A 22,249-nucleotide genomic window follows, 5' to 3' on the forward strand; every position below is an offset into this window, starting at 1 on the left:
ACACTTCATTTACTAGCTAATATATATTTATTAATTGTTAGGTATCAAACACAGTTGTAGACGCTGAGGATGCAGCAATGATTAAATCAAGGTTACTGTCCTCATGGAGTGTGCACTCTGGAGGGCAAGTAGAAAATAACACATTTATTGTAAATAAAATAGATTCAGGTAGAGATATGTGTAGGAAGAAAATCAGAAGAGTAATTGGATAAGGGATGTTGCAGACTGGGATATCTTTAGCTGAGATGTTTGGGAACAGGTGTCTTTGAAGAGAGGACATTTGTAAAGAAACCAGGAAGGTGGGAAGAAGCACCTGGAACAGCAGGAAGGCATTCTGGAAGGGGAATGACCTGTACAAAGGCCCTGAGGTGGGAATGCATTTTGCTTCTTCAAGAAATAAACAAGGTCATCCATATGGTTGGAGCAGAGTGAATGGGGGAAAGTTACAGGATCCAGATCATAAAGGGCTTTGTAGATTGTAGTAAAGAAAGTTGGATTTATTTCTAATTGCATTGGGAAGCCACTGGAGAGTTTTTAGCATGAATATGATAGACTAGTGTTTACACTTTTAAATGACTGGTCTGCTTATCATATAAGGAACTAGAATCATTGAGACCAGTTAAGAGACAGTTGCTTTGGGCTGAGACTGTAGCCATTCCAGACATGATGAAAAGTTGTAAGACTGACATATAATTTGGGGAAAGCCCTGGCAGGATCTGCTAATAGACAAGATGTGGGAGGAGAGAGAAAGTAGAGTTAAGGATGGCCACTAGCTGTTGACCTGAGTATCTAGATGGATGGTCACCTTACCTGAGATGAGGAAGAGTGGGTTTGGAGTAGTAAGACAGGGGAAAGAGCTGTCCTCAGCTCTTCTGAAATGAGCAGATTAAGTTTGAAATACCTATTCAACATCCAGATCAAGAGGTTATAAACATTTAGGTTTGGATCTCAGAGGAGAAAACCAAATGTGAAGGTGTAGTTATGGGAGTCATAAAGGCATAAGAAGATATATCATCTCAAAGGGGAAAGAGTAAGAGAGTGTAGGATTGGGCATTAGACACTCAGACAATTAGAAATAGGACCAAGAAAAAAGAACTTGCAAGAGAAAGTGGTAAGGAGTGTTCAGTGAGGTAGGTGGAAAACTACAAGGCATCACAGAGACCTGGAGAGTAGAATTTCAGGAATGAGCGGTATTCACTACTGTGTCAAGTGACTGTTGGATCTGCCCAGAATGTTGGTTGGTAATGATTGTGATAAGCACCATTTCATTAAGCAGAACACGTAAGCCTAATGGAAGTGGGTTGAAAATAAAAGGAGAGTTGAGGAAGTGAAAACAGGAAAGATTGATTGGAGTTTCCACAATGACAAGATGCAAAAAGTTGGGCTGTAGGTAGAGGATCATAGGATCATGGTGTGGGGAGGTTAGTTAAAACAGAAGATATTTTAGACGTGTTTGAGTGCCAGTTGGAATGATCCAATAGAAATGATAAATTATGTGGAAAGGAGAGGAAGCAGCGGAAAGAGTCAAGTCCTTGGGTAGCAAGGGGATAGGATTCAGAACACCAGTGACAGAGCTGGACTTCAGTAGGAAGGAAGGAAGAGTCGCCAGGTACAGATACTGGAAGACGAGGCTGTTCTCATTGTGAAAATACCTCCCTTGTATCTCGTGATTTTCTGTCTATCCCTTTCTATCCTCCCCCATAAGTCCCTTGATGGCAGGGACTATGACTCGTCCACTGGAAGCTTAAGCACCAGATTTGGTAGATAGAAGGCTCTCCTACGTCTTTTTAATTTTTTTCCAAAATTTTGAAAGTAATAGTCTACAGTGAGCACTACTTTTAATAATTTGCAGACATTAACTTTTTAAAAGTAAATGTCTAATCACAAATCCTAAAAATAATTGAAATTGTCCAAGAGATTAAATTTTGATATTATTCTTTTTGTAAGTCATATTTTCAAAATGTGGCAGAACACAATGGAGGTGCAAGAGGTATGATATAAAATGATATTCAGTGTGGTTCCAGTTTAAGTTTTTTTTAAATGTATATACATGCAAAAGAAGATAAAATATTTTTCACATTAAAAATGTTACCAAAAGTAAATAATTTCTACAATAAAGGATTTATCTCTGGATAGTGGGCTTCCTTGATGGCTCAAGTCAGTAAAGAATCTGCCTGCAATGCAGAAGACCTGGGTTTGATCCCTGGATCAGGAAGATCCCCTGGAGAAGGAAATGGCAACCCACTCCAGTATGCTCACCTGGAGAATTGCATGTACAGAGGAACCTGACAGGCTACCGTCTATGAGCTCGCAAGAGTCAGGCACAACTTAGCAACTAAGCTACCACCAGTGGGCATAACACTACCATAAACTAAGCTATAAATTCTCTTCATATTTTTCTTTTCTGTAGTTACTATTTCTTATAATTAGAAAATTGTTGAATAATTATAATCAACTATTCCAACTTGACTCAAAAAAATATTCCTACATTTATGTAGTGTGTTATCTTACAACTCTGGGCTTCCCTGATGGCTCAGATGGTAAAGAATCGCCTGCAGTGCTGGACACCTGGGTTTGATCCTTGGGTCAGGAAGATCCCCTGAAGAAGGGCATGGCAACCCACTCCAGTATTCTTGCCTGGAGGAGAGGAGCCTGGCAGGTTGCAGTCCATGGGGTCGCAGAGAGTTGGACATGACTGAGCAACTAAGCGTAGCGCACAGCACATCTTACGATTCTAGGGTACTGGAGGTTGAACTCAAGTATTCATTCATTTTTGAGGGACCCTTTTGTGCCTCAATTTCTTGTCTTTAAAATTGGATAATGATAGTATCCTAGGGTCAGTATGAAGATTCAGTATATAAATACCTATTTAAATTTTTTTTTCTTGACCAGACCATGCAACATGTGGTGTCTCAGTTCCCCATCCACAGATCGAACACATGCCCCCTGCAATGGAGTGGAAGTGCAGAGTCTTAACCACTCGACCACTAGGGAGGTCCCCCTCAAACACCTGTTAGGTGCATAGAACTAGCTCTGACACACAGGAGGCACTAAGGAAGTCCAATCTGCTGTTCTTTCCTGAGTATCTTTGATGCAAAAATTGGAGAGTAGGGCCATGGAGAAAGAAGAGGGGGTGACTGAGGGAATAGTTAGGGAATGAAAATTTTGAAATAATAAGTGGTTTGCTGCCAAAATTCCCATGTAGAATTCCAACAGAAATCACACTGGAAAAACAACAGAAATTCTGCTGGTGTTCAGTTTGCAAATGCAGATGGTTCCAGGCGCATCACAGGGCACTCCTTTTCTTCTTTCCTCCTTTACGTTGTTCCCCCACCCCCAGTTCCAAGAGGGAAGGTTTCTTTGGGGCAGTTAAAGAGCTCTTGTGTCTGGCTCCCCTCACCCTGTGCTGGCCCTTCATAGAAAACAAGGGTGCTGGCTTCTTGTCCAAAAGAAGTGTGTTTCTTGGGTTGTGCTGATTGCCTTTTCTTGTTCTCTTCTTGCCTCATGTTTTGAAGGCTGACTTGTGGACCTTGCCAGTGGTGTCTTTGTCATAGAGCAGAGCCTTGCCATGTGCAGAGTGACGTAGAGGGAGAAGCTGGCTAAAGGGAAACTCTCCTCACATCAGTACAGAGCATTGACCTTGACCTCTATCAACAGTGGAAACTCAGTCTTATCTCCAGGGTACACATGTAGGCGATTGAAATGAAGTGATTTTTGCCCAAAGCCACTTGGTGGTGGTGGTGGTGGTTCACTCACTCAGTCGTGTCTGACTCTGCGACCCCATGCACTGCAGCACACCAGCCTTACCTGTCCTTCACTATCTCCCAGCGCTTGCTCAAACTCATGTCCATTGAGTCGATAATGCCATCCAACCCTCTTATCCTCTGTTGCCCCCTTCTCCTCCTGCCCTCAATCTTTTCCAGCATCAAAGTCTTTTCCAATGAATTGGCTCTTCACATCTTGATTAGGTAATAGTAAAGCTAAGATGGGAAAAGGGATTTCCTACCTCAGTATCATTGCACAAACCTCTCTAGCCATGTCCCATAACGTGGAAATTTCTCTGCAGCAACATAAAGGAAATAGTGGCATGATGATGCTGTCACACGCCATTGTCATATAGCAGATCCCATTAACAGAACATGTTTTCTCTAATGTATTATTTGTTTGCTTTGTTTATATGTTGTACTCTACTATTAGTAGTTGCTCAAGCAACCTAAAATCTGTTTTGAAAAGGTTTGGAGGTAGGTGGGTAAATTGCTTGATTGTTAGATGACAGACAGACGGATGTATTGGTAAATTCCTATTGTTGAATAGACAAAAATATTATTTTACCTGCCTCTGTCTATCTACATTGCAGCTTCCCTGGTGACTCAGATGGGTAAGGAATCTGCCTGCAATGCAGGAGACCCAGGTTTGACCCCTGGGTTGGGAAGAGCCCCTGGAGAAGGGAATGGCAACCCACTCCAGTATTCTTGCCTGGAGAATCCTGTGGACAGAGAAGCCTGGCGGGCTACAGTCCTTGGGATCACAAAGAGTTGGAGACAACTGAGCAACTAACACACATCCACATGTGACAGAGAAAAAGTGCTGTACATTTACTCATGCTTACTCCATCCTGGACACTGTGCTAGGCATTGAGGAGAAGAGATGAAATATATTCACTGCCCTCAGGAGTCAGGATGGGAGGTGGAGACAGAAAAGTAAGGGAACGGTTATATCACAGTGAATCTCCACAGTGATGGAAACATGTAATGATGTCAGCAGAGTCCAAAACCAAGATCAGCAACCCAGCCTGTGGGAGGAGTGACGAGACTAAAAGGCAGGAGATATGACTTCCACATGATGTATGTGACCTTTGGTGTGAGAGAGCACGGCATTTAGGAACAGTTTGAGTAGATCTAAAGTGTTGGCTCAGGTGGTAAAGAATCCTGCCTGGAATTTAGGAGCCCGGGGTTCAATCCCTGGGTTGGGAAGATCCCCTGGAGAAGGAAATGGCAACCTGCTCCAGTCTTCTTGCCTGAAGAATTCCATGGACAGAGGTGCGTGGTGGGCTACAGTCCATGGGGGTGCAAACAGTCGCACACAACTGAGCAGCGAACACACACACACACACACACACACTGACACTGACACTGCATGCCAAGCAGTTGGGAGGTAAGCGGGCAGAGAGGAGCCAGATTACGAGAGGCTTTGTTAACTCTGCTAAGGAAGTGCCATATCATATGAACGCCTAGGGTAATCATGAACGAATGTTTATCTTTGCTATGGAGATGAATTGCATCGTGAAGTCAGGGGTATCAATAATCTAGAGGAGAAATCACCAGGGCTTGTTTGTGGGAACAGAGTATGGGGGCAAATGGAGAAGCTCTTAAGAAAACAGTCTGGAGAGGATGTGGGAGTAGATTTGATATACTGGGTTGGGAGACCAGAATCTTAGTTCAGGCTTGAACAGTAAGGTAGAGATGGAAAACCCAGGACAGTGAGCTGGCTCTAAAAGGAAGATGCTAAGTACAGTTTTTTTGAGTTGTTGAATTTGAAGTGTGTTCTGGACATCAGACAGACTCCAGCAAATGTAGTAAATGCAGGTCTGAAGCTCAACAGAGAGAAGCAAGTTTGAAGTCATCACTCGTGAAATTGGTTAGGATTCCAAGAAGAACATATTGAGTGAAAAAGAAACATCTCAGAGCAGGGGTCTCTTTGTGAGATTTCTATTTGGCAACACAGAATCTCAACATACATTGATAACATATGTAAAACAAAAGTGGATGTTCTAACAAACTGGTAATTGACCTGCCTGTGAAGCTATCTTCCTAGTTTTACCAAAGTCTCTTTTTTATTATTTTTTATTGTGGTATAATTGATGTATAAGAATATGTAAGTTTCAGGTGTATAACATACTGATTCACACTTTTAAAGGTTATATTCCATTTATTGTTATTTAAAATACTGGTTTTATTTCCTGGAAAATAGAATAAAATAAAACACTGGCTTCATTCTGTGGATGAAGCAACTACTAGGCAGCGTGGTCTGAGGAAACGGTGAACACTTCTTTGAAATTCAGGCCCCAGTTCAGGCCTCGCCTGAACAATGAATGCATGAGCTTCACCCATCCACCCTGGTGAGCATCAGAGATGGTTCCGAGGTGCAGTACCATTAGGAGAGAATATTTGGAGCCCCAGTCAGTGCCTGGCACCTGGTGGGCCTCAGCATGTAAAGCGCCTTTTCCTGCTTGCCGAACAGACATGCCACTTCGGCTGGTAATTCACGTAATTGGCTGAGGGCTGTCAGTTTATTTAAAAATCCTGAGAAATTGACCTGTTGGTGTCACCTATGACAGACTTTTTGTTTAGATTCTTCATTTTGACAGGTGCCCAGTAATCTTCAGTCTGGGAGATTTTACTCACTTACCTTCATAGGAAGTTTTCTTAGTAGAGAAAAAAGAAGTCTTCTTTTCTTTTTCTTTTTTTTTTTAAATTGACGAGTGCAAGAGAAAGCCTGTAACTTCAACTTCCCCCAAATGTGCTTAAGTTGTGGTCCCTGGAGTCTTCTCCCATTTCGGGGCAGTTACAATAGAGCCTCTATCTGGGCTCAGCCAGTCCAGTATGCTAACAGCATTTCTAAGGAAAGGCTTTTCAGTCCCAGATTCTTCTTGCTACTAATTGTGTGCTACTCCTTTGTAAGGCAGGTAGAGGACCGGGGCAGACAGAGAGGATGCTGTTTTTTGATCAACATTATCTGGTGATTTTGTTTGCCTCTTGGAAAAACAATCAACTAAGAAGTATCTTCTGGTATTGTGTTTTGTCAAGAAGTTAAAGGGACATCTTAGGTCCAAGATATCATCCCTTTTAATTGGTGGAAACTGTTGTTTTAAACACACATTCATGTAGTCCTCCTGGATTTGCAGATAAAAAATTTCTACTAAACAAAAAATAAGTAGCTTGGAACATTCATAGTTGAAAGGTAGTATTTAGCATGTTTGTAATAAGAACATGTAGAAGTGTGGTGAAATAATACTTTCTATTTGCAAAGTAGAAATTATAATCTTTGCTTTCTTCAAAATATAGGGGAAATGACTTGCATTCTAAATGCCAAAAATGAAAGATTCACTCTGCTTTCAATCACATACCTATTCAAATTGTTGTAAGCAGAAGTCATATCCCATAACTGGTCAAGGCCTTAAGGAAATTGACAAAAGCTTTCCCAAAATCCAAGAGAAAATGTAAAACTTTATATTACAGTTAAGAAACAACTGAATTTTGTAAAGCTTTTTAGGGGTGATAGTAAACAAGATGCAGATATCCGTCTGTGTTCTCAAAGTGTTTAAAATCACGTAAGCTCAGAGTAAGGACTCAGAAAGATGAGAGTGACATTGAAACTGCCGCAGAGGATTAACAGGAATCGACAGAGCTGCATGGAGTAAACTTTAGAGAAGAATGTTCTAAGCAGAAGGGATATAGAACAAGGATCAGAGATGTGAGTGAAGAAAAATGTCAAGTAAAGAAAGTATAATATAGCCTAAGGAGATAACTGAATGTCACGAATCTAAGTTTGTTCATCAACCTGGTCATTCACTTAAACATTTATCAAGTGATTACTGTTTTGTGCACAAAGATGCTTAAATATTAATTATCTTTAATAATAAATTATTCTTTTAGATGCTTAAAATAGAATTGTAAGGAAGATTGACAGCCATTGCCCTACTTATTAACAGTTTAAAAAAATGCTATCAGCATTTTAAAACAGTTTGAAGAACTCTCAGCCATTGCTTGGTTAAGAGAAATATGAGACATGTATAATTGTGGAATCAGATCAGATCAGTCGCTCAGTCGTGTCTGACTCTTTGCGACCCCATGAATTGCAGCACGCCAGGCCTCCCTGTCCATCACCAACTCCTGGAGTTCACTGAGACTCACGTCCGATAATATAGATGATTAATTGATAGAAAATGATATATATTCCATATTGCTGAGTGGAAGAGAAAGTAGCTACAAAACAGGTACCTGGTTTTACCTGCTTTTTTGGTATGTGCTCTGTGCTCCAGTCTTTTAGTCTTGTCCAACTCTTTGTGACTCCATGGACTGTAGCCCGCCAGGCTCCTCTGTCCATGGAATTTTCCAGAGAAGAATAGTGGAGCAGTTACCATTTTGTACTCCAGGGGATCTTCCTGACCCAGGGATCAAACGTCTGCCTGTTGGATCTGCATTGGCAGGTGGATTTTTTACCCCTAGCACCACCTGGGAAGCACTTTTTTTTGCCGGGGGCGGGGGGCGGGGGGGAGGTTATATATCACCTATCAAAATTTAAGCTCTATGAAAAACATGAGGAAGGCTGAGTGAGTGAGTGAGTGAGTAGGACCAGGAAGAATGATGGAAGAATTTATCAGTGCTTACTTCTGAGGGATGGAATTGAAGTTTATTTCCTTTATATATTTTTCTGTTTTTCATGAATGCTGTACATGAGTATGTATCATTTTGCAATCAAACAAGATAATAAATATAATTTCCTAAAACTACTAACTCTTTAACACTGCAATGACAAAACGTAAAAATGTTAGCAATTAATTTTCAGTTGGGTTGACCCATTCTTTCATATTAAATTCTCTCAGATAATCTGAAAGGTTTCCTTAAGTATCACCCATGTGCTTGGTACACGTAGAAAAAGAATAGGCAGAAATAAGGTCCAACTTAGAAAAAAGAGAAAAAGACCCATAAAAAGTTCTCTCTTCCTTCCAAGAATTTACTACCTGCTGGGATACACAGAAGTGATCTCTGTAAGCCTTCGTTTCCTTATCCATCAAATGTAGAGTTTAAGGGAGGGTTGGAAATAACATGGGTTTCCCTGGTAGCTCAGCTGGTAAAGAATCTGCCTGCAGTGCAAGAGACCCTGGTTCAATTCCTGAGTTGGGACGATCCCCAGGAGAAGGGATAGGCTTGCAGTATAGGGGCCAGACACATAGTAGCTCTTAATGATTGTTGCTTCTGTTATTCAGTGAGCTCCAGAGCATACGTCAGCGCTGACAAAGAAAAGGAACCTTGCCTTGACAGGTGAGAGAGGCGAGACAAGGCATTCCAGCAAGCAATAGACACAAGCGTTATCTAGTGAAAGAGGGACGTGGAGACCAGGCTGAGACTGGCCTGCCAGGAGCATGTGACCCCTCCATATGGGCTGTGAAGGAGAGACAGACATGGCATTGGATGGGCAAGGTTAAGGCTCAGTAGAAAAGCCCTTGAATGCCCATTTGCATTGGCATATATTTAGTGTTTCTAATTTAATTTTTCCTAAGCATCTATTAGGGCCTCCCAGGTGGCGCTGGTGGTAAAGAACCCACCTGCCAATGCAGGAGACTTCAGAGACACAAGTTTAATCCCTGGGTTGGGAAGATCTCCTGGAGGAGGGCATGGCAACTTACTCCAGTATTGTTGCCTGGAGGATACCATGGACAGAGGAGCCTGGTGAGCTATAGTCCATAGGGTCACAAAGAGTCGGACACAACTGAAGCCACTCAGCACACATGCAAGTGTCTATTGATCACCTTCTGGTTAAAAGTCAGATACAGAAACAGAAGTGAAGTGTATTACCTGCTGCCAAGAAGCTAACCTTCCAGAGTGGAAATTGTATTTCGGGCTGGGAGGGTGGACAAAACCTACTCTGAGAGAACTGTATCTAACGGTGATTTGATGCACAGGCTGGATTGAAAGGAAAAGGGCTAGAAGCATGGTGAATCCCATGTTCCATTCTCATAGCTTTGTTAGAATTCTAGTTCCTTCCCTGAGAGAAAATTCTAGTGGCACTCACTTTTGTACCCTCTCTCTCCAGCCCTCCCCATGTTTATGAAGCCATTCTGGCTATATCTGCATTTCATTTATTTTTGTGTGCTTAGTGCCTGGTATAGGTGATCAGTCATTATTAGTTGAGTACATAACAAAATGAAAGAATACAGAATGTGTGTCCTGTAATATATAACATAGACTATATTAATGCTATATAATACTTTTCTGAATAATATACAAACAACCAAAAGATATTCTTTGTGGCTTGAAATGTTTAATCATAGGAAAAGGGGGTGGTTTTATAGGAAGTGAGACTGTGAGTATGAACAAAATTTTTCCTTAGTTTTTAGCCCCCAACTCCTTTTCCCTCTGCTATTGACACGCATTGGTTTGGGGCACACTAGAGCCCCCTACACCCCCATGCTGGAGGAAATTTACCAGATAAGACAGTTCACACAAAAGTAATGGAGCTTGTCATTTACCCTTACTGGAAGTCTTTGTCTTATAAAGGAAGATTGAAAAGGGAAGATTTCAAGGGGTGGAATTTCAGACCCCCTGATACTTAGAAGAGAGAGCTTTTTGAGTAAGACAGTGCCTCCTGAGAGGTCCTCACTCCCCACATGAGGGGCTGACAGTGAGGGAAGGTGATGATGGAACCTTCCTTCAGCTCATGGGGAACCTATTTTTTTAAGTGCCTATGTCCGGTTCTGCCAACTTGTCTCTCGGGAGTCAGCAATAAATATATGGCAGAGGAAATCAGCGTGGAAGATTTTTATTCACTTAGGAACTGAGGGTGTTATTCTGAGCTACACATTCTTTGATACAAAATTGAGTGTCTTTTACCAGTATAAAGTCATCTCGCTGTATATGTTAACTAAAGTTGACAAATTGGTCTCTTTTAAACTTTCAAATTTTACTTCCCACCCCTGCAAAAAAAGAGTCACTTAAAAAACCAGTTGCATTGAAATACGCCTTTAAAGATTATAGACAAATGGCTTGAAGGTCAATGAAAATGAATCGATAGACATGGAATGATAATAAACCAGAACTTCTGTTTGTTGCAAACACTGAATTTTAGAGTGAAATATTGTTTCAGAGATTAAAAAAAAAAAAAAAGAGCTCTCTTAAAATATGACCAGCTTAATATTATAGCTTTAGTTCATTGGTTTATGTATGATCAAAACAGAAATAGTCCATGTAAATGAAACTTCTAGTTAAATGCTTGGTGAATGAATTAGTATGTGATTGATTTTCTTCAAATGGCAGTGACAGTTAAAAGAAAGTGATTGCAGGAAAGGATAAAAGGTTTCCTGGTTTGAGTATGTTTCCGTGCTTCTGGCAGCAAGTTTGCAATAAAAAGAATGATTTTTATGAGAATGTGATTATTCACAGCAAGACTAGAGTTGGTGTCACTATGAAAAATTCTTCTTTGGTAGATACTCTCAGCAGGAATAATAGATCTAAAAGAAAGGCAACAGGAATTACAAAGAACACTGTGGCCAATGACAAATTATGTTTGCAAAATGATAGGCAAACCCATTGAAAACTGAGAAATCAGTTCAGCAGTAAATCAAAGGCTTATTCTTAAGAGTAGTCCTGACAGTCAAAAGAATGACATTTATATTAGACATGTGCTGAGTTTTCTTTTTTTCAAGGCTCTGAATTATTATTTTGTACATTGTCAGCCTTTACTGTTTTATCTTACTACTTGACTTTAAATTACATGATACAATTAAAAATATGATATTTTAACAAAAAACTATGTAATGCAATTTGACATATTATGAAACACTGATGCACTACCCTATTTTGTATTTGAAGGTATATAACATAACATGTGGGCAAACTCCGGAAATGGTGATGGACAGGGAGGCCTGGCGTGCTGCGATTCATGGGGTCGCAAAGAGTCGGACACGACTGAGCGACTGAACTGAACTGAACATTTTCACTGATTTCTCTGCAGATTTGTAAAATGCCATATCTTCTTATGTTAGCTGAACTATAAATGAAGCTATTACATTTGGGCCAAAGCTTTCTGTGTATAGTATCATGCGGTAAGGGTACAGAATGCACTGAAATGTATTTTGTACTATTGCACAAAACATAATCAGTAAAAGATGGATCTTATAGCATTAAATTATTAGGCATTCACCATATACCTTTTCACTTGGTGCTTTTTATTCACTGTATTTTTGAAATTTACTGTATTTTTTTAAAGAAAGGAAAATTATGTGTTGATATCATTTGATCAAATGTAATAACATGCCATAATTATCAATTAAATGAATCCATTACTTTTAGAGACACAATGTTGAACAATTTCAGATAAGCCCTTTTCATTTTAAAAACTTATTTTCAGTTCTGTCTGGCTTTGATTAGTAAGCCTTCTTTTCCTCACCGTAAGGTGGAGGGTGTGAATAAAGACAAATATATTTAATATGACCATGTGGTAAAGAAGGTATTCATGGTTAGAAAGAAGGAACTCCAAGCAGAGTGAAACTGACATATTTATTAACACGGTACCACTTGCTAAGAAGAAACCAGCTTCATGCAATTCCTTTGAGATTCTTGGAGAAGTGTGCTGTGGTGGTATTATCATGCCATCTCACTTTTAATGAGCACATTTTTAAAGGAATTAATACTATAAGAAAATATTACAAATTTGAAAACATGTTCTCATCTTCTCTTTAATTCTTTAATAAGCTTGATAGCCCTATAATTTTTATTTAGTGATCTTAAATATTTAGTATAACCTTGTACATATATGAAAACATAGCATAAGCACTTTATCTTCTGCTTTAACATGCCATCTTCACATACTTTTCAGTAAAGATTTTATCCTCTAAATGTTTTATGAATATTCAGCTAAACAGAATGAGATTGAAATAGCTAATGTCTTGCCTTTGCTGAAACTGCTGTAATTCAAGTCTTGGGTTTCAAATACAGGTACTAGAGATACTCTAGAAAAATATCTCTTTTGTTTAGATAATCCCTACAGGATATTGTAACTTTAAATGCATTAAAATATTGTTTCTGTAAGTAAGAAACAATAATTAAAAACAGCATAGGTCTCTACAAGTTGCATCTTATTACCAGATCTCAAAAATTGATGTTAAAATTCCTCTTACCTAGTTTGAGATTTGAAATTGTTTTTATTTTTTTTTCCCTATCGGCTTCTATATTTGTGTCATCCTGTTCCTATCAAAACAGAACAGAATATTGACTTATTAACACGTGTTGGCACTGATGCTGTGCTGAGTAGATAGTTTTAAAGTGGGAATGTAAAGATAAATTTGTCCAGCTGTATTTTAATTCCTTAACTTGTGTTCCCCAAGCTGTCTAACAGAATGAGGCAGATTTCAAAAACTCCCTTTGTTCTTCATCTCCTGTGCTGTAGCCATGGGTAATCTGCAACCTTTTCTTCTGCAAGGAAGCATTGTGTGGGAAAGCAAGGGCGATCCACAGGTCACGAGGTGCACCCCAGACAGACATGACAGGTCCTGCTGCTGAGAGCCAGAGTAACAGAGCTGCGGCCCCCACATCCTCCTTTCCAGGTGGCCCGTGCCACAGGCATGCCACCAGTCCACAGTGACAGGCACAGGGGCACAGCAGTGCTGTGACTTTTCGTTGCATCCATTTGAAAGTGTAGTGCGGGTCTGGACACAGCTTTAGGAAGCACGCTACAAGCACATGACTTAGACTTACTGTTTAGATTAGTGAGTCTAAATACACAGCGCGCTAATTGAACAGCCTCTTTTATGCAGAGCAAAATATCCCAGTAAAATCCAGGTTTCTGCAAATTTACTAGCGGACAGAATTTCTTTCTTTCCTGTTTTAAGCAAAGTATATCATTGATTTATAGTGTTGTGTTAGTTTCAGGTGTACATCAAAGTGATTCAGTTATACATATATTTTTTTCAGATTCTCTTCCATTATAGGTTGTTGCAAGATATTGAATACAGTTCCCTGTGCTACGCCATACAGACAGAATTTCTTTACCACAGAGCTCAAGGAGCTGAATCTAATTGTCAGTGAATTAGGAGCAGGACTCTTCACATCTTTGCCATCAATTAGTTTGCTTCTGGACCACCCCTCCCCCCTCCATAGAACTTCCAAGTCACAGAAAATCTCTAGGGTTGACCCATCTTACCTTATTTTTCCAACAAAATTATGCAGCTATCTAGGCAGTCGGGAGTTATTTCCAAAAGCCGCATGGAAATCACTCCCTTAAAAACCTGTCACTCAAATACTGGTCACCCTGTAATGCCATCTGTACAATTTGGATTTTTGATTAGAAAGAGGGTAGTGTGAGCAGAGCCACAGGGAGAATCTTTTGTTTTTTCTTTTAATTTTTCAAAGCACTGTTGATCACTTGCCTTCCAGACAACTGATGTGAGTGTGTGCCGTGTGTGGTAGTCACTTCAGTCGTGTCCGACTCTGTGTGACCCCCTGGACTGTGACCCCATGGAGCCCACCAGGCTCCTCTGTCCATGGAACTCTCCAGGCAAGAATGCTGGAGTGGGTTGCCATTTCCTCATCTGGGGGATCTTCCCGACCCAGGGATTGAACCCACATCTCTTATGTCTCCTGCATTAGCAGGCAGGTTCTTTACCACTAGCGCCACCTGGGAAGCCCATTTGAGTGTGTTGTCTCCAAAAGCACTAGAAATACTCCTGTACTCCATATATTATAGCTTTCATATTTAGGAATAAAAGGAAAACGTTCTGGTAACTTGCAGATGTCTAAGGTGTCAAGCTAGTTATCTTATTGTTTGGTGGAGAGGTCAGAGCAGTGGATGTAACTGCTTGATGACAGAAGGGGACAGAGAACCCAGCCACGGTGTCCCTGGCCAACTCCAGCAAGTCTCAGTAGGCTCACTGATGCACAGACACAATGAAAATTGCTCCTTCTCTGGGGATGCTTTTTCTTTCCATTTTTACTTCATAAAGGAAGGTATTGAAACAATTAGTCGGCAGTATGGTGTTCGTTTTCTCATGGTAAATTTGGAAAATGGAGCAAATATCGCTTCAGTCAGCAGAATCTGGGCTTATATAACTCAACTTCTCCCAAGACGTGTTTGTAACATTTTTGTATTGTTCCCTTTCATAACGTGCAGACTGCCTCCAAGTCTTCAAGTCTGTTTATGCAAAGCCTGCAGGTTTACTTGGAGTTTATGTTTCTAGTGTCAGGTTCAGGGGTGTAAACGCCTCAGCATCCTGACTGTGATGTCACTGTGTTTGGCACACAGAATAAGACCCATTGTAACTGTCTTAATTCTTTTCATTAATTTTCCTAAATGAACGTGAATGGCATGGTGTGTTTTTACATAATTATGGCACAAGTGAGAGGCTTGAGGGAAAAGTCCAACCACTACGGTATCAAAGCAGAATAAATATTTGCAGAAAAATTCTGCCATAACTTAATATTTTGCATATGAGCCCCTGTACAAAATCTGAGTTATTCCCGGAGCTCAGTCCAAAAGAACATGTCTGTGGCCCAGCCCTGGAAGGCCAGAGATGATGATGGATCGGAAAAAGGTCAGCTTGAGTTGCAGTGCCAAGAATAATGACAGAAAGAACCAAAAAGGCAGAATAACAGTGCACCCAGAGTTCTGAGGGAGACCATGCCTTTGCTGCGTGGCCGTGAGATAGGACCCCCTGTGGCTTTCTTCCTGCTCCCAGCACTGGGCCTGGTATTCAGCTGCTTCATGGGTTGGCAGTTTTCCCCAGCCATGCATGTCAGCATTTTATAATCCAGCCCCACAAGTGCTGAGATGTCTGTAAGCTGAGGGCCCAGAGTCACTGAAGCTTGCCGATTTTATTGATTTTACTGCTCTGTGAGAAGCACAAGCCATGGAACATAAAGGGAAGCCAGACAAGGCTGAACTTTGGGTGTTGGGTTTGTGGTGTTTATCTGAAGGATGCTTGCTCACAGGAGCCGTTTCAGGTACAACAGAGCCTGCAGGCCAGTGCCTGTGGACTCAGCATCATGCTTCCCTGGTCGTTGCCACCTGCCCTCATTCAACTCGACTGTGACTGTGACCGAGTCCTTGTTCCTAGGCTTCGAGCCTTCTAGTAGGACACGTGACAAAGTCATGCTAATACCTATGCTCTCATCTACCCTTGCGCTCTGTCCCCTCCACCCTTGTAAAGACCGAGTTTCCATGATGGCTTTCCTCCTGGGATAATTTCTCTCTGAAGTGCCAATCATTTGGAGGCCAGGTGGAGAGATGAAGGGGTGGGGCTTGAACTGCAGGATGGAACTTGAACCTCCAAGCTCTGGGCCAGAAGTGGTGACAAATGCTGGACCCCCAGGTGGGCATGGGGCAGACAGAGGTGAGGATACATCCTAGAGCAGGAATTCCATAAACATTAAACAACTGACAAGCCAGCAGGGCCCTAGGTTGTGGAGTGGGCCATTGTCTAAATTGTGCAAAATCCAGGGATCCTCGGGAGAAATAGTGCTTGGGGATCAAAGGCCTGTATAGTGTCTCAGCACTGAGGTTACTTAGCTTTTCTGAGTCTTCATTTATTTGCAGCCGTAAAATAGGCTGTAACATTAAATACTATTTTGTGTTCAACATAAGTAAGTATCAGTAGTTCAGCTCAACAAGAAATAGGAGTCTCTGTGAGTAGAAGCAACCATGGGCCTGCCTCTGCGGGTGTGCTAAGTCACTTCAGTCATGTCTGACTCTTTGTGACCCTATGGCCTAGCCCGCCAGGCTCTTCTGTCCATGGGATCCTCCAGGCAAGAATACTGGAGTGGGTTGCCATGCCCTTCTCCAGGGAATCTTCCCAACCCAGGGAACAAAATCGCCTCTCTCATGTCTCCTCCAAAACCCGTGGAGTTCTTTACCACCACACAAATATAGAAAACAGCTCTTTTGGAGTTGTTAGCCATCCCTTCAAGGGAAGGAAAAATCCATTCTTCACGGGATATAGACTGTCAAGACAGGATACCTTTGTAATCCAGTGTCAGTGGGTGGTGTATTCCTGGTGCTTTAGGACTTTTGGAAAGGGAGGGACTGAGCTCACCGTGGGAACAGTGGGCCCAATATGTTAGCAATGTCTAATTCAGTGATAATTATGAAATTTACCTAGTAAGGATAAACCACAACTTTGCCTAGCACTGGCTTGACTCTTAGAAGCTCTTTGAGGGATGTGGGTATATGTTAAAACTGGTTAAATAAAAATGTTAATTATATACTCCTGTAGTATTGACATGACATGATGTAAACCTTTATACAAAAACATTGATTTTGACATCCCTTTGGAAAGCCATGAACAACAAATAGTTCTCTGCTTATCTCTTGATCCCTTTCCAGCCCCACATCAGTTCTCGTATCTGTAGTTTGGGGGTTGAAAGAAACTGTTTAAGATCTTTCCTTCCTACCTCTGAGACCTGTTGATTAACTGCACAGAGTCCCTTTGCATCTGTGGGGTGTTTTCTAGAGAGAAGGATGGCTGGCCTCCAAAAGGTCACCTTCCCCACCCTCATACTACAGCCATTCAGAAGTAGAGGACCAGCATTGTCAGTCCCTGTCACCTGCTGGTCCATGCAACTCTTCGCCTTCAGCCTCAGGGCCTTTACACTTGCTCTCTCCTTGCCCTGCAAAGCTGTTTCCCTAGACACTCCCACAGCGTTGCATATTCCCCTTGCCTGCCGTATTGCTTCTCCTTAGCACTTGTACAGATTGTACATGTTGCATGTTTTCTTGTTTGGATGTCTCTCCCAACTGGAATGTTAGTTCCAAGATGGTAAGGATTTTTTGTGTTAAGTGGTGTGTCATTAGCATCTACAGCAATACCCAGAACAGGTATTCCTTGATAAATAATCAGACACAATAATAAATAAATGATCACCTTTCTAACCCAAAGCACCCATTAGCCAGTTTGGATCCATGTTGAATGCAAAGTCTATCAGGAGACAAGGAAATGACTACTTCACACACCTACATGAGACCCCAAGCCTGACACCCATGTGTGTTTGGGGTCCCTTAGGTATCTCAAGCCTGAGCAGGCCAGAATAATGCATGACCAATTAATTAATTAACACTAAATTGGTTGAACTGGCCATGGGAGGCCCCTATGTGGATGCTGCCCCAAGACTTGGATTCGGTAATGGCTTGAATTCCTTAAAATCTTATTGCATACTTTTTGGAAATTTATTTCAATTACATTTTCAGCACATTCAGTCTTTTGGGAATAAAAATGTATTTTCTCATGGAATTATGTATATTCTGCACTCTGTGTATTAAGCATCTAATTAGGGTTTGTAGGCATAGACTTTGGCACCTGAAAATATAGAAGGCTTCCATTACCGTCTTCTGTGTCTATAGACTCTTGCAATGGGGCTTTAAACTTGGCTGCTGCTGCTGTTTCATTGGTTTCATTTCTTCTCCTGTCCCTCTGTTCATTACCTAATTGTCTGGGTTCAGAATAGATTTGCGAATGAAAAGCAACCAAATTCAGAAAGCAAAAAATGGAAATCTCAAATTAGGCTCTTAGGAAAACGGGCAAAAAGCTGGATGGCTTCTGAAAGGTGAAAGAAGGGAAGCCTCATCGCCATGGAGGAGACAATTTCAGGATATCAGAATGCAGGGAACTGCAGTTTTCTAATTTAACACTAAGTACAAGTTCACACATTACAGGGCTCAGCTGAGAAATGAAATGATATTTCAGTATCTTAATGGTCTCCATTCTTTGAGGAATTAGTTTTGTATGGGTAAGCATCAAAATAGTAATATTATAGTTTCTCATTAAAAAAAAAAAAACTTTTTTAAATACACAGCTTATTTTCCAAGACATTTATGCCATTATTTGTAAACTCATAATAGTGACTTATCATCTTTCATATTGTTGTTCAGTCGCCAAGTCATGTTATCAATTGCAAGTTTGTGCAAGACTACTTGTCTATTGTTAAGTAAACTGAGAGCTCATTCCAAAAACATATTTTACATAGACACTTTAATGATTTAATTTCTAAAAGCACCAACTAGGCCCTTTAAAAATGCTCTTGATTTTTTAATCTATTTTTTAATTAATTTTTGTGGAGTATAGTTGCTTTACAGTGTTGTAAGTTTCTGCTGTACAGCAAAGTAAATCAGGAATATGTATATCTCCTCTGCTTTTGGATTTCCTTCCTATTTAGGTCACCACAGAGCACTGAGTAGAGTTCCCTGAGTACATTCTCATTAGTTATCTCATTTGATTAAAATCATTCTACAGAAATTCTCTGGCTAAGGTATATGTATGGCTGATCCCTCTTGCTGTCCACCTGAGACTATCAAAACATTGGTAATCGATTATACTCCAATAGAGAATAAGTTTAAAAAGGAATTCTCCTGCTAAACAGCAGGGTTTTGTGGTTGCTGTCACACCAAACTTTGCTTTAATCAGATCATTGTGAAGTGAGTTTGGGCTGGGAGCAGTTGACCCTTAATTAGAGTAAACCAAGATACTGAACAGTACTTCAAATGAGGGCCCAGCCTGGGAACAAAAAGCCTTAAGGAAAGCTGGCAGGAGAAAACAAATACAGGATTCGGACAGACAATAGCCGTGGTAGAGTCATCAACAGTCATTAGAAGATAAGGCTGCTCTGTTAGTAATGGAGATTTACAGCTGCATTAGCTTAAGAAAAGCCTCTTAACACCCTGTTTTTCCAAAGCATTCTTCCCACCCCTAGAATTAACCGGGTAACTTTGGGTCAGCTTTGATTCCTTAAATTCAATTCTTTTACACACATCTTTTCCTCTTCTAATTCCTCAACTTCCTCCCTCTCTCTGTTGTTTCTCCCCAGAGAGAAAAATCCTGCATTAACAGCACTGAGGCTTTGGGGGGTTCTGTTTGTTTGCGGGAGTACCCATTTTCGAATTTGTTTGTGTTTTAACTAACCACACACCCTAACAGAGTCGTGTACCAACAGCATTTTTGTATTTCTGTCTAGATGAATGGCTAGATGGTAGAAAGTCACGATTCAGTAATTCTTTAAACCCAGAATAAGTACGTTGTTGAAAAACACAACTATCATTCATCTTTCACCCTCCGAATTATGTATAATAACTCAAAGAAATTTCCCATCATGTTTTGCAGGAATGACCTGTTTTTAAAATGTTAAATTCACAGTCCTGCCTGCGAGGCCTCCTAGACTTTTATTCCTTTTTTTTTTTTTTTTCCCTATCTGGGGTTATGGACCTCAGGAGAGCAGGGAAGGGTTACAAGGTCAAAGCCTTTTTCCTCCTTGGAACTTGCGGCTTGCTGGGAGAGGGTTGCCTGGAAAATAGATGCTTCAGAAGGAAGAGGTTGGGGTCAGGATTTTAATTCTGTTAAGCAACAGCTGGTTTGAGTTTCTTTCCACTTCTATCTCCTGCTCCCTTCCTCACAAATCCGTGGAGAGAAAGAATTTGTGCAGAAGGAACCGGCAACATAAAAATCCACCTTCTATTCCTAGGGTGCTTTATCTCTGGCATCTTTGTTACACATTGAATGTCAAGCACTAGAGGGATAGGATAGATTTGATGAGGTGAACTCTATGGGAAGGATGGCTAGAGCTTTAGTCCAAAGAACCTTTTAAAATACAAGATGCACGCCTGCCGATTTCTTATAAGATTTTTTTCACTAAAACTTTTAATGGAAATAAGTGTCAGAAAGGCCACTGTGGTATTTGGAGGCTGACTGCCAAGAGAAGAATCATGGCTAAAATATTAAAACATGCCAAGTGCGTATTACTTGTTTCTGAACTAGAGACCATGTCTCCAAATTATAGTTTGCCTTCATTTGTTCAGCAAATGTTTATTGAGTGTTGCTCTTCCCACAAAGATGCTGGAGGCCGGGGCACAGCAGTGAGATGTAGGAGTGCTTACATGTGAACAGGTGTATCAGTGTGAACCCGTCTGACTGGGCCTTAACCCACAATTACACCCCCTATTCTAAACAGTTTATGCATGGTGTGGCATTTTAAAATCAGGTCTGTTCCAATCATTTTATAATCAACTCATAAATCCACTATTTAAAATGAAAATGTAATAACAGAAAAACAGTTAAAAAAAGTTTTTTGAAAACAGTAAAAGAAAAACATCATGGTTAATTTTTTTTAGATTGGGAAGTCTCCCATGCTTTTTTCCTACACACACACACACACACACACACACACACACACACACACACGTGTGTGTGTGCGCGAGCAAAATAAAACATCTCTCAAATCAATGGCAAACTAGTAACAGATTTTCTGGTCTGGGCTCCACGCTGGCCTCAGGCTGTGTTGGTGTGTGGCTCAACAGCAATCAAAGGTCATAATTTCATTGGCAGTTAGCATCAGGTTTAATTTTTCTAGCATGTTAGATTTACCGAAATGTCTGGTTTCAGTTACACTTCAGCATTGACTGAATCAGCTCAGAGCAGTGTGATGTCTTCAGGTACCTGAGGTTTATGGAACACATATGCTAATTGTTTTCGATCACTTTCCTTTCTAAACACAAAAATGTGTTTTCTGAACCTGAGTAACAGTAGTCCGTATTGACATTGCTCCTTTCTTACATTGAAAGAGGACCCAAAGTAGGTAAAAATGTCAATTTAACAAGACTGCCACCTACTGATTGACGTGGTTGGCAAACACTACCAATTTCAGTGTTTGGTGGTGGTTGTTTTTTTTAAATAGCTGTGTATGGTTTTTCCCCCCAAAAATGTAGATGCTTTTTCAAAATTAACATGTATCAATTTTAATTGTGTTTTAGGAATGTGACCAAGTTCATATAGACGATGTCTCTTCCGATGACAATGGACAAGACCTAAGGTGAGCCCGTGATCGGGATGTTATGGTTTAATTGCTCAGCTCATTAAGATGAACTTTCTCTTTGGTTAACTTTGGGCTTTTCTTGCATCTAAATAGCACATATAACTTTGGAACAGATGGCTTTCCTGCTGCAGCAACCAGTGCTAATTTATGCTTGGCAACCGGTGTGCGGGGCGGTGTAGACTGGATGAGAAAGTTGGCCTTCCGCTACAGACGAGTAAAAGAGATCTACAATACCTACAAAAATAATGTTGGAGGCAAGTGACTATCATCAGTAGCCTGCTGGGTTGCTTAAGACAGTCTCAATAAAATACTCAGAGCATCACACATTTACATCACATTTTTGGGGGTAGAACAGCTTTTGCTGAGAGTAGTTTCATCTAACCAGTGATTATTCTGCTGTGATTGAGTGAGAGAAGTAATAGACTTAGAGCCAGCTGCCCTGGCCAGTGGTGTGAGTTAGTAAACTTACTGGAGTACATTTCTTGACTTCTTGCCTAGAGGACTTAAGATGAATCATAAAGGATCCTTCGCAGGTAGATGTTTGTATTAGTTCATCTTTTGATTGTGTTTCAAAAGGACTTTGGTACGAAAAGGAATATATTGACCTCCCTGGTGGCTCAGATGATAAAGAATCTACCTGCAATGCAGGAGACCTGGGTTCAATCCCTGGGTTGGGAACATCC

The 22,249-nt window shown here is 40.8% G+C and overlaps 1 protein-coding gene across 10 annotated transcripts in view; it reads left to right on the top strand.

Moving 5' to 3' along the window:
• EYA1 (EYA transcriptional coactivator and phosphatase 1) overlaps positions 1-22,249 on the top strand; it is a 361,166-nt gene that overhangs the window by 321,162 nt on the left and 17,755 nt on the right. For all 10 annotated transcript variants that reach the window (XM_010846960.1, XM_010846962.1, XM_010846961.1 and 7 more), the window contains 2 exons: positions 21,505-21,563; positions 21,660-21,820. In XM_010846960.1, coding sequence (XP_010845262.1) covers positions 21,505-21,563; positions 21,660-21,820 — 220 coding nt within the window. The remainder of the gene's footprint in view (positions 1-21,504; positions 21,564-21,659; positions 21,821-22,249) is intronic.

Source organism: Bison bison, unplaced genomic scaffold, assembly GCF_000754665.1.
Source record: "Bison bison bison isolate TAMUID 2011002044 unplaced genomic scaffold, Bison_UMD1.0 scf7180017864241, whole genome shotgun sequence".
Classification (NCBI taxonomy): domain Eukaryota; kingdom Metazoa; phylum Chordata; class Mammalia; order Artiodactyla; family Bovidae; genus Bison; species Bison bison.